At 33.5% G+C, this 13,169-nt stretch overlaps 1 protein-coding gene across 5 annotated transcripts; it reads left to right on the top strand.

The window, feature by feature from the left end:
- Positions 1-4,270: 4,270 nt before the first annotated feature.
- LOC111992362 (ankyrin repeat-containing protein ITN1) lies at positions 4,271-13,169 on the top strand. 5 transcript variants are annotated; one of them, XM_065779573.1, is made up of 7 exons: positions 4,274-4,502; positions 5,556-5,672; positions 5,992-6,452; positions 9,380-9,859; positions 10,594-10,743; positions 11,684-12,120; positions 12,341-13,169. In XM_065779573.1, exons 3-7 carry the CDS (start codon positions 6,002-6,004, stop codon positions 12,977-12,979), a joined length of 2,157 nt encoding a protein of 718 aa, XP_065635645.1. In that variant the 5' UTR covers positions 4,274-4,502; positions 5,556-5,672; positions 5,992-6,001; the 3' UTR covers positions 12,980-13,169. The 5 variants fall into 5 exon arrangements, with proteins under 5 accessions (XP_065635647.1, XP_065635645.1, XP_065635644.1 ...); XM_065779572.1 differs by having other exon boundaries at positions 5,522-5,672; XM_065779575.1 differs by lacking the exon at positions 5,556-5,672 and having other exon boundaries at positions 4,271-4,502; positions 10,594-10,653.

The following is a 13,169-nucleotide window of genomic DNA, read 5'->3' as shown; positions in this document are numbered from 1 at the left end:
TTGCTCTCTCTTCAACTCATCCTAGGCTTCATCAACAAGAATGCAAAATTTTGCATCTCCAATTTCTTCACGAATAGCATTTCGCACATTACTAGCAAGAATATGCAAAATCTCCTTTTGAATTGTGGGTGATGTATATTTGGCATTTCTTGGAGCATTTTCCAAGACAACACTAGCTACTTTGTCATTGAAAGTTGATGTGAATTTTATCAATTCAATAAAATTACCTCTATTTTTTGAATCAAGGCTTTCATCATGACCTCTAAAAGCACAAGCTTGGAATGCTAGCCATCGAGCACACTCTATTGAGGTTTTAAGCCACAATCGATTATTCTCTAATTCTTTTGACATTTGTTTCTCAATTAGCTTGTCAATATGTCGTGAAGAATTCTTTAAATCCTCGCAACATTTCATAGCAATTTTATGTGGGGAGTTTGGATCTTTCCCTACATGACGAATTAAAGGACAATTCATTCCATCTTTCACCTTTTTTCAATTATTAAAACTTGTTGAAATGTATGCATCTGATCCGGGACAACCTATTGGTTTCTTACTAAAAAGGTAGCAAGGTAGACAATATATCGCATCCATTGAAGGTAAGTATTCCAACCAATCCTTATGTGATTCAAACCATAAAGATTGAAATCGACGACGATGAGTATCATCATTGTATGGATAGTCTATATTTTTTGGTTGATATGGACATTCTTTGAGATAAGCTCGTCGGATTTCATCTTGTTTGTTGATAGGGAATTCACATATTTGTTTACGTGATCCTGGATCACAATCTATCTCTTCAGATTGAATTCTTGAACATTTGGAGGGGTGTTCATCAGGCATTGAAGTATCAACATTTGTTTCTATAGCCAGAGGTGTCCTAATTTCGGAATTACTAATATCTTTTTTCTTAAAGAATGCATCAATTGTTTTTCGTTTGCTCATAATTCTTTTAACTTTAAGAATATGACTCAAAAATTAACCTGAAAAGAACTTTAAAAAATAAAATTTTAATTAGAATTTTTTACTTAGTTATATGAAAGTTATTCTTACTCAAGAAAAAACAAAATTTCCGCTATAATTTAAACAATCAACCCATTTTTAATACGACTTTGATTAATAATAACCCCTCAAACAAAAACAAAAATTAAACACACAAGTATTGGTACACAACATAAACCAAACAATTTAACAACACCCACAACCACATCCACAGCAACATGATATCTAACTAATCAAAAATAGGTAATAAATCAAAACAATTTGACCTTAGAAACTTTGTCTTGACAAAGTGCAAAGATGGATCATCCGTGTGGCAATGCCTACTGCCTCTGCCTTCAAAAGATCTTCCCTTCAAGACTCATCACAAACAATCTCCCCATACCTTCAATCACGTATTTCTCTAAAAATCTATGAAAATATAAAGAGCATGTGAATATTTAGGTGTGGATAGTTGAGAAAATGAAAAAAAAGACACTAAAAAGAGATGAATCATGAATGTCTAATGTTTAAGAAAGAGAAGAAAACTCACCAGGCAGTCACCAAGTTCCAAAACTATAATTGAATCAGCTGATGAAGAAAGAAAAAATTGGTTAGTATTTATTTTTTATTTTTTTTATTTTTTTATTTTTTCGAACTGTGAGGATAGAGGATTGGAGTTTTGGGGGCTGGTAGGCAATGGTACCAGTGTTGAAAGTGTATCAAAGAAGACAAAATAACCAAATTCCAAAACTAAAGTTGAATCAGCTGATGAAGAAAGAAAAAATTGGTCAGAATTTTTTTTTTTTTTTTTTGGACTGTGAGGGCAGAGGATTGGAGTTTTGGGAGCTGGTAGGCAACGGTACCAATGCTAAAAGTGTATCAAAGAAGCCAAAACAAAAGAATAAGAAGTAAAAAGGGATAAGGGATTCTATGGGTCAGGGTGGGTTTTTTGAGATGGAGAGAAAGTGTAATTTTGTTGTTATTTGGACTTAGAGTATTTAAATGAAGTGGACCAGCAGTTTTTTGTTTTATTTGGAGTACCTAAAACTAAAGCTGGGGCTGGGCTGGGAGAATGGTTGAGAAATGGGTAGGGGGACGGCTGTCTTTTGGTCATTAAGCGTGAAGTTGAGGGCTTTCAGCTGAAAATATAAGCAGTAGCACAATCTTGCAAATCGCACGATGTTGAAAAAGTAGTGGGAAATTGCATTTTCTGAATTGCGAAAATCTGCAAAATTAAAAATGCAATCCCACAAATATCACCTAGCGAACGTATCATCCTAATTGTGTTTTGCTAAACTACCGTTTTGAGCTCTCTAAACTGCCAAACAAACAGGCTCAAAGTCTTTGATAGAAAACTTGTAATTTTGCGATATTTAAGGGGAAGTTATCCTTCTCCACCTGTTCAAGTGTTGGCCGTAAGCAAAATGGGATTTGACGGCTTATTTAAAGAAAGAGCCCATTTGCTTCATTAAGGGTGTGGGCATTGAGCGCTTTATGGTTCAATGGCCCGATCGATAAAAGAAACGGTGGGCTTGGGCGTTGTCTCGAAGAGTAAGCTCACTTTCTTCTTGGTCTTCTAAATTTCATGGGCTAATTTTCTACCCAATAGCATTTAGCGTAAATAAAGTGTACTGATTGTTGTGGGATCCAAGTTGTGAAGAGAGTGAGAGAGAACATGGGCCGTAACCCAATCTGTGTAAAGAAAAAATGTTGGCAATGAACTTAATCACCAAAAAAAAAAAATTTATTAAAGCTTAAATAAATGCCATACCTAATGTACCCTTTCAAGTATATACAGTGTACTATTGACAAAAAGTCCTCCCAAGAGATAAAGTTCTCACATTGAGGAGGAAAAAAGGGTGATTTGTGTGAGTTTAGCACATTTGCAATAGATAATTATAACTGATAATAAATTATCATATAACAATTTCAAAATATAAAAACTAAAAAAAAGAATAATGAAATTCCATATATTTGAGTGTTTTTTATAACTCGATATATTCAAGTTCTATTTTTATTAAATTTTATTTAATTTAAGTTTCTTAATAAACAAAAAATTTACCCTCTATACTTGTGTGTGTGTTTATCTGTTTAAAAAAAGATGTAATTAGTGAGGAAAAATATTAAAAATATTATCAATTTCATTGAAAAGAATTTACAAATTAATGTAATAATAAGTTCATAACTATAATTGATACCATCTTAATAACATTTAAAAAAAAAAAAGTCAATTTCTTTTTTATTTCATGTTTAAAAATTAATACATCCGTTGGAGATGTAACTTTATAATTATTATTGAAAAAAAGGTTGATACATCAACTTGTTTTTGATACTTTGAGGGAGTAAAATTTGTAGTACTGCTCATGTTACTAGTTAATGAAGCCTCATAGCAACTCATGTCATCATAAATTGCCCCCTCACTAATTTTCAGTTAAATTTCATTGAGGTTATTTCATTCATATCATTGGCTTGACAGAAACATTGGAAATCAGTTCAGTCTTTCCCTCTGCCTAAGTCCAAGACAATAAAGAAAATTCGTGTATATTGTAATAAAAGTAGTATTTTAATTTTTTTTAGTCAACAAATGTATAAGGTTGTGACTTGTGAGACGAAAGGTATACGGAAGTTTCCTATTAGATCAGTGGCAAAATCCAAGTAAACAGTGGCCACCAACCTCTCAATAGCGTGGCATTTTACATCGTGGACTGCGTTTACTTTTTCTGTTTTTGGAAATTCCAATGATGTCTAATTCGGTTTTTTTTTTTTTTTTTTTTTTTTTTTTTTTTTTTTAATTGGTTTTAAGAAAAATATTTTAAAAATTTTATAAAAAAAAAGTAAAAAATAATTATTTTTTTATAACTTTTAATACTTCCTATAAAAATAAATATTAAAACTTTGATAAAATAGTCTATTAGTAAATGCTATAAAAGTAAAAAGTATCAATTAACCATTTTAATTATAATATTACAAAAGTCCTACATAAAAGGAAAAATTAAAAACTGACCAAAAGAGTTGAACCCACTTCAAATCTAAGAAATAAGCAATTACTTTTGCATGTGATAAGCTTTTCTCTAACTTTTGTCACAACTTTATATCATTAAATATATACAAGCTTTCTATCTAATTATTTGTGGTTGTCCTGTCTTTCCTTTATTTTATTTTTGTGTTTATTTTATAATTTCAATTCCCATACGCGTTGGGCGAAAGCGTCAAAGCAGCCGCGTAGGAAAATAAAATGGAATAGAAAAGAAACTCTTTTGTCTTTCATAAAGATTCTCAATACTTAAAGTTAAATCATTGACTGACTTTTTTGATCTCTAATATATATATATATATATATATAGCAAGTCTTCTTCATTCTTGATTTAGCTATGCAATCATCAACTACATTGTTGTGATGTGAATTCACATAACTCAGTACTCCGACCTATCCAGTAAGGCCTTGTTGAAGCACTCATCAAACTCAACCATCAAAATCTAGGAGCTGCCTAAAGTCTGAGAAAGTAAGAGTGTACAATCTACAAGTAAGTTCTAAGTTCCTTGTAAAGTTTTCAGTTGTTATAGCTTATATCTTTAACTATGGCAACATTAAAAGATGTGGGAGTTGTTTACTGTTCACTATTTCTTTTTAATTTATATGTTTTCGTTATTTATTTTTTATTCTCTTCTGTTACCTGTGCTGCAAACAGTAATGCATGTGTGTAAATAAATTTGGAAGAATGATAAAGATTGAGAAAGAAATACAGTTTTTTGAAGAAGTATAAATATTTTTCATGCTGGTGGTCACAGAAGAAATAGAAGAATTTTCTTAATGGACTTTAGCTTGATTATGGCAGAGAGGAAGGCACTGCAGAGAGTTGAAAGTTTGAATTACATAACGTTTTCATTCTCATTTCTCGTTCAATTACGCTCCGGTTGTTTTTGTTTTGACAGAAAATGTTTTAGAGAAAAATGACTTATTAGTTATTTTCCAGAAAACATGTTTTGGAAGACTGTCCTGTTTTTTGTGTTTGGTTGTGACCTTCAAAATGAGCACAATTTGTTTGTGGTAGAAAACGTTTTTATCGACGCGGTTTGTGGTGTGCCAAACAGGGGAAAATACAGAAAACGTTTTCCGGAAAGCATATTCCATCAAAATGAACAAAGAAAATTAATAAATCTAAGAACACAACATTTTTCACATCAGTTGATATGGCTTGTTGTAATTGATGCATAATAAAAATGATATCAGTAGGAGATCCAAGTGAAAGTGATGTTATTCCAAATTACAACAGGTTATGTCAACCGTTGTGAACAAGGTTGTGTTCCCTAACATTACTCATTAGAAAAACGAGGCTGTAACAACTCTTCTGGGAACAATGTATTCTTTATATGACTTGTTTCAGGTTGTACAGCAACTTGCTTGTACTGCAAGTTAAAAATTTCAGAGTCAAAACCCTTAAGGTGGTGCTTGGTTTTTGAATGTCATAGCATTACTGTTACCTTACAGGAATTTGTGAGAAAATTATCATGTTTGATTTGTTAATTGTGCAACACTTTACAGAAAACTCACATTCTAATGGTTCTCCCATTACTAGTATCCCATGGGATGCTGGACTAAGATGAGGAACACCTTTAAAAGAAATGGTAGAGGCTGAAGATGCTCCTGACATTCATCAAGAAAATTCAAGCCCAAGTCCTGAGATTGTTTTATTGTAAGAAATGAGAATTAACTCTCAAATCAGTTATTTGATTGTATGGTAGCCCATCTATAGTCACCAGTGATTGAATATATTACTTTGATATAATTTTGTTCTATCACTGATGAAACTTATCCACCAGGAATAAGAAATGAAACCCGTCCTTTACGTATGGAGTCTGGACTCATTTTCTTGAGCTTGTTTACCATAATTCTGTGTCATTTGAAAGAAGTTAAATCCATATCAATCAAGTTCTCGCATACACATGTGCGTGCGTGTGTGCTTACACACATGAGCTCAATTTACTTCTCATTTTTTGATTTTTATCACACAGTTAATCCAAGATGCCACCTAAAAGAAAAGAAGAGATAGAGGTGAGTCAGGTGACTACAGCTGGGAGAGTGGATTCGTTGCCTCCAACTAATTCTCAATCTGCTTCTCCCCCATGTTACACAACTGCTCGTGAATCTCAGAACAATTCAACAAGACAGAATTCCTTCTCCTTTGAGGGAACAAGTTTTCATCAGGAACAGCCTATATATAATTCAAACTCCAGCCTTCAACTCTCTGCAGTGCCTTCCTCTCATGTAATAAGTCTTAGCACCTCCACTTTGGCACCCAGTATTGAAATCATTAGTCCTCAAACATCTGTGATCGTTACCAAGGATGGAGACATGCCAATGCAAGAAGATGTGCGTCTGAATATTGAACAAGTGAGAGCTCAAACGGCCAATGGATCTCAAAGTGAATGTCCAACACCCAATGGGGAATTGCCACCTCGAATTCTTTATGATGGTAAGTATCACTGGTTGTGTGTAGTATTATTTGCAGAAAGTTCTGTACACTATCTTGTGTATTTTCCCAAATTGGGCTTGCTAGATAGATTTGGTTTTCCTGACTATGAGTCCTATTCTAGCTCTCAATGCTAATCTCACACCCAACCCTTTTTGCTGGATCTAGACCAGCCCAAACTTTACAGGAATTTGATGGCACTTGTTTGTGAAAACTTTTTGGAGCATGTGGATAGACTCTTTTATACATAATTTATTTCAGTTTACATATCTCGACATATAGGCCTATGTGTTTTGCAGAAAATCTTAAATAATTGCAAGGTGCTGTATAACTCTTACAAAATACATGATTTACAGCATGTAATTAGAATACAATTTCAGGAATCCAAGCATGTAGTATCTACTTGAGCTCACACTGCGCCATTTTCATGTAGAAAGTGTGCCTGTCAAGTGAAAAAATAGTTTTGGAGAGTGGATGCAGAATTTGTAGTGACTGCAGTACTTGAATCTACCCCGAGTCATTATTCATGGCCTTGGAATCTTGTTTAGTGTTGCTCACTAGGAAGGCCCCTAAATTAGATTCTAGGTTATTAGATTGACTCCCCTAGCTTTAAAGTTGATAGAAGGCCAACCATATTGATTTCTTACTTTAATGAGGACAAATTTCTCTATTTGATGTACTGGGTTTGAATGCTGTTTTGTATAGAGACATATTTAAATCATTATACAGTCAGTTGCTTCTATTCTTCATTTTTTTTTGACAAAAAAGATTTAATGGTGCCGTATATTTTGTCAAACATATGTAATTTATTCTGCCAAACATTTCATCTTCTAGGATTATCTGATTATGTGCCTTTGATGCTTTGTCAGATGCTTATGTTAGTGTGTTCAGCAGTGTGTATTGTTGGGCTTGGGCACATTTTTTTGTACCCATAAACGTATGTCATGTTTAACATGGTTATTTCACACATTTGAAGTTTCTATGAAACCTAAGAAATGATTTTGAAACACTAATATATGGAAATGTACAAGAAGGATTCAATAATTTTCTGAATGCCTTTTCAAGATTTAGCCACACACCTTTATAAATATCAAAGAAATAGAGGGAAGTAGCAGTGAAGAACTGACATATATCAATAGACAATAGTTTAGCCTTCATTTCTACTTGGTAAATTGAGAATGTTGGCTCTTGTTTGTGTGACAAGATGTGAATTAGATTATTTTTTTGTTGAGAGAGAGAGAGAGAGAGAGAGTTTCTGTTGATCATCCTCATTCTTAATATTTGGTTATATCTTGAATGTGGGTCAGCATAAATATGGTATCTTATGGATGCTAACTGATGCAGGGAGTGCAACCAGAATTAATGCTGATAGATTTTAAATTTTATTTTGATTTTATATATGAATTTAATGTAATTGATTACATTTTTTTCTTACTTATTTGTTTTAACCTTAAAAGCTCTACTTAAAAGGCGAAAAATAAAAATGAAAAATAAAATCATTGTGGGATTCTTGAATTAGATGAATAACATTGAATTAAGATTTTTCTCTCTTGCTTGATGGTAATTCTAAGCAGTCTTAGGTGGTGAAGCCTATGGTTCAAACAAGTTATATGAGATGATGCCTAAGGGTTTCTTATGCTCTCTCCCAAATCCCTATGCATATGCCCTTTGCAATTCTGTGCTGCATCACTAACTCCGTTCATTTACTAATAGATTAGCTACTATCCTAGGGCCTCAGCTTTAGGCATTTCTAATCTAAAATAGAATTCTAAAATAAGAATTATTACTCAAATTAATGAACTGTTATGGTCATGCATTTCATTTCAATTTTTGATGTATATATTAATCTTTCAAATATTACAATGTCCTGTTTTCTTTGCTGTTGGACTGTCACTGTTAGATGTATTCCATTCTATTGCCCTTTAGTTGTTTCATTTAGAAGCTAATTTGCAAAAATAAGACAAACAACCTCACACTTCAGAGGGCATGAATTCTACAAATTTCAGGAACAAAGGTAACTTTTAAAGGTGCTTTGATTAACTTATAGAGCAATATAAATGTAAATTTTCCAATGTTGAGTCATCAGAGTACTAGCTTATCATGAAACATACTCTTTATCCAAAAAAATAAAAAGAAAAAAGCTAATCATGAAACATACTAGAGATATAAGCTATTGAAGAACTGACAAAATTAAATAACATAGAAGATTTATGGACTCTTTTAGAGTTAATAGATAGATCAAAGCCCCAGCAGAATTTATTGAAGGGCTTTCATGGTAAAACTTAGAAAGGCCATAATTTTATATCTTGAGAAGAGTTAAGAGACATACACTGTATCAACTGAATGCTCTCAATGAGCACTAAAGTAGTGCCTCAAACGAATTTTGGGACCCCCAAACAATAGTTTGATTGCCTTCCAAAGAATTTTAGTAAACATCTCCAGTAAAATTTCTGTTTTGGTAATTTATAGGGGCTTGGGGTAATGTCTTTTGCAGCATTTCTTTTTATGAGTCTTCTATTTTCCTATTAGGGTTAGGATTTTGATTCCCAAGTCTAAATTTGCAATATTCTGACTTAAATTTAGTGTTCAATAAATCTCTGGAGTACTCTCTCCACCTGCAACCTTTCCTAGAATTTTGAAACAATCAAATTCTTTGGGTTATGAATTCATGTTTAGAGGTGCATTTAGTGCTATTTAAATTGTTCTGGAGACATAATATGCAAATCATTTCTTTCAGTGGACCTTCTACAGTGTTAAGGTGCCGGTTTTATTTACAATGCAAGTAATATAGGATCTTGTAGTGTGACACATTGTGAAACACATGTTAAATTTTTAGAAGGCAGGGGAAATGTTTTGGGGATGCAGGCTATTGGGGTAGATATAGTTTGACAAAATTCCATTACATTTTCCTCATGGTTGAAAATTTTCAGGGGAAAGAAGAAGGGATCACCTTTCCGCATGTGTACCTTTATATCAAGCTGCTATCAAAGGTGAATGGAAAGCTGCTAAGGTTGTCATTGACAAAGATCCTCATGTTGTTCGCGTTAGGATAAATAGAAAATGGGAGACAGCTCTTCACATTGCTGCTGCTGCAAAACGCACTGCTTTTGTAAAGGAACTGGTTAAGTATATGACTGAAGAGGATCTAGCTTTGCAAAATAAAGATAAAAACACTGCAATTTGTTATGCTGCTGCATCAGGAATTGTGGAAATTGCTGAGGTTATGGTGGAAAAAAACAAAAAGCTTCCTATGATTCGAGGTAATCAGGGAAAGACACCCTTATACATGGCAGCTTTGTTTGGGCATAGGGAAATGGTGTCATATCTTTATTCTGTTACTGACTTTGGAAGCCTAGCTCATGATGAAAAAATTAGCCTCCTTCTTGGTACTATCTCAGCTGATTTATACGGTACGATGCCCTTATAACTAGATATTTGTATCACATTAAATAGCCATCCACAACAGCCTCACCTTTATTGAATTTTGGAAATGATTTTTCATGTCATGTCCTCTTGCTAGATTTTGCCCTTTTAGAGGGAGTTCACTTTGTCTATAGCTGACTAATGGTGCTCATTTAGTGATAATAAGGATATGAATCTTTGTTCATTTCACAGGATAAAATATAAGGACCTCATTCTAAATTTCTAATATATTTTGGAAAAGTGGTAACATTTGTGCATTGCAATTTACTTTTCTATTGCAAGTTATTTTTCTATAGTATGGAACAGACTTTTCTACAAAACATCCTCCAAGAATGTTTAGTGCAACAGATATGTAACCAAAGGTGCACAATTTAGTCATTTATGTATTCATTTATCAACTATCAATGTGTTTCTTTAGGAAGCACCTTCCTTCTGTTTGAAACCTACCATAGATAGTTTAATACATAAAATTAATCCAATTGGGTTCTGTCACACCTAAGTTATTTGAACTAGCATGTAAACATCGGAATCATAAGCTAGCTGGATAATTCCCCACCCCCAAAGTACTTGAATAAAATTGCCATGCTTTGCCTTCTTTGTACATAAGACAGCTTCAACATGCTTTGCATTCCTTGTTAAGTTTCCATTACACCTGAATATATCTAAGAGTTAAAGAGGCAAGGTATGACTCTGATAGTGAACCATTGTGTTTTCTTTACAGATCTAGCTCTAACAATATTGGAAAAGGACCAATCATTAGCCACTGCTCAAGATGCAAAGGGTGAGACAGCCTTGCACATTTTGGCTCGAAAGCCTTCAACAATTGCCAACACAAGTCAGCTGTCAATCTGGAAAAGAAGTATAAATTCTTGTTAGTCTATTGAGCCCACTCAAAAATCTCTTAGCAAATAACATGTGCTGACCCTTGAAAGGGTTGGGTAAATACGTTTATTTTGGGTTCCACTTCATCTAGGCAAAAACACTTTATTAATATGCCACTCTACACTTTGAAAATCCAATTATACATGATTCCTTTGGCATTGAGATCACGTTACATGCTTTAGACAGTTCAAGAGTAAAAAATGTTCTATTTTAATCTTCAGGGGTTGATTATTGTAAAACCTTAAAGTCTCTAGGATCCATATGCAATTTCAATTGTTCTTAATATATATTCAATAATATGCTATTCATAAGTCAATTGTTATTTTAGAATAGGCATCTCATTTATTTTGTTTGGAATAGTGGAAGCTTTGATACCACTCTGTTGGCTTTAAGAGGCCTTGACAAGAAGTATAACAAAATAGGCACTCACAAAGAGGAGGGGAAATGATAATTTTATTAGAATACTTCAAGCTCACGCATAAAGAGAAATCAAGCTGCTGCATTGTATAGAAGTCTCTGCAAATAAGGCTACTATCTTGAGCACTCTCCAAAAATCTTTTCTTACATACTACAAGACATTAGATTGCTGCGTTTAGAATTCTCTATATTTTTTCTCACTCTTTACAATTTTCTCTCACACACTTACACACCACACCTCCACTCCCTTTTATAGAGTTCCAACCAAGTGGAATTACAAGAGTTGTCTTTATTCTAATGACACTTCAATTTGTAACAGAAAATTCTAGAATGTGAAAGACCTAATTAGATAAACGTTACGGAAAAACAAAAGACACAAACTATTATGGAAAAACAAGAGACACAAAGCGTTATGGAAAAACAACAGGGCACCTTTTGGTTTACTATTGCGAACAATTTTGTATCATTTCTGTGTAATGCTATATTGGAACTAATATTAATTCTACCTGTAGGCTTCAAATGGATCTATCATGAGGATTTGATGCAGACGTTAGCTCATCAACTAGTCAAAAAACTTTGGAAACATGTTCTAGAGCTGCAAGATTCAGATATTTCAAAGCTAATTAGAGAACCTTCAAGACTACTCTTTGATGCTGCAGAATTAGGCAGTCTTGAGTTTCTGATTATCCTTATTGACGCATACCCTGATCTGATATGGAAAATTGATCATAAAAATCGAAGTTTGTTTCATATTGCAGTTCTTAATCGTCATGAGAGTATATTTAATCTAATATATGAGATTGGGGCAATTAAAGATTTGATAGCAGCATATAAGGATGAGAATAATAATAACATCCTACATCTAGCCGCAAACTTGGCACCTCTTAGTCGACTCCAAATCGTATCAGGAGCTGCACTCCAAATGCAAAGAGAGCTATTGTGGTTTAAGGTAAATAATAACTCTAATCAATTTATAGTTATTGGATTTAATTTTTTTCTTAATATTTAGTGGCATATTTCTTCCATTTATTTGGTTTAATTGCAAATAACAGTTTTTCAAGTAATATTTTGTTGCTCTACAATAATTTATGAAATTTTTATAAGTTTGAATTGGACATTTCTGTGGATTTTGTTGTATTTGTATAACTTTAATTCAATGACCATTATAGGGAGTGGAAAAAATTGTGCCACCTTCATATATTAAGATGAAGAATTCAGATAACCAAACACCCAAGGATCTGTTTACAGAGAAGCACAAGGAATTATTAAAAGAAGGGGAGAAGTGGATGAAGAGCACTGCAACTTCATGCATGCTTGTTGCAACACTCATTGCAACTGTGGTATTTGCGGCAATCTTTACTCTACCAGGAGGAGTTAAAAATGACGATGGTGCTCCTCTATATCTAGAAAAGGGTGCTCCTCTATTTCTAGAAAAGAAGTGGTTTCTGATTTTTGTCATATCGGATGCAGTAGCGCTATTCTCTTCCTCAGCCTCAATAGTAACGTTCTTGTCCATTCTTACATCACGTTATGCTGAAAACGATTTTCTTGTATCACTACCTGCAAGGTTGATGTTTGGACTCTCAGCACTGTTTGTTTCCATTGCTACAATGGTGATAGCCTACGGTGCGGCCATCTCTATGATATATGATCATAAACATGTTCGGATTCCTATCGTTATTGTGCTTCTCGCTTGTGTCCCAGTCACATTATTTGCTTGGCAACATTTTCACCTTTGGGCTGATACAATCCGCTCAACATATTGGTCTAGGTTTCTCTTTCAGCCGAAACATAGGCTTTACCATTGAATAAATGAATTTGCAGAAGTCCTTGTGGAAACAACCATTAGTTTGTTCCCCTAGATGCTAAAGAAGCATTATAGTTGAGGTGCATACTTGTATTTTATATGTCTTACTATGAATTTTTCCACGAAGTTTCACATTATGTTATTTTGTGTTCATGAATTTTATATAAACAAGAGTACTTGGTTTGAGTTAA

This window comes from Quercus suber, unplaced genomic scaffold, assembly GCF_002906115.3.
Source record: "Quercus suber isolate HL8 unplaced genomic scaffold, Cork oak 2.0 scaffold_213, whole genome shotgun sequence".
Classification (NCBI taxonomy): Eukaryota; Viridiplantae; Streptophyta; class Magnoliopsida; order Fagales; family Fagaceae; genus Quercus; species Quercus suber.
The sequence above is the reverse complement of the archived record's forward strand: the minus strand, read 5'-3'. Positions and strand labels throughout refer to the sequence as shown.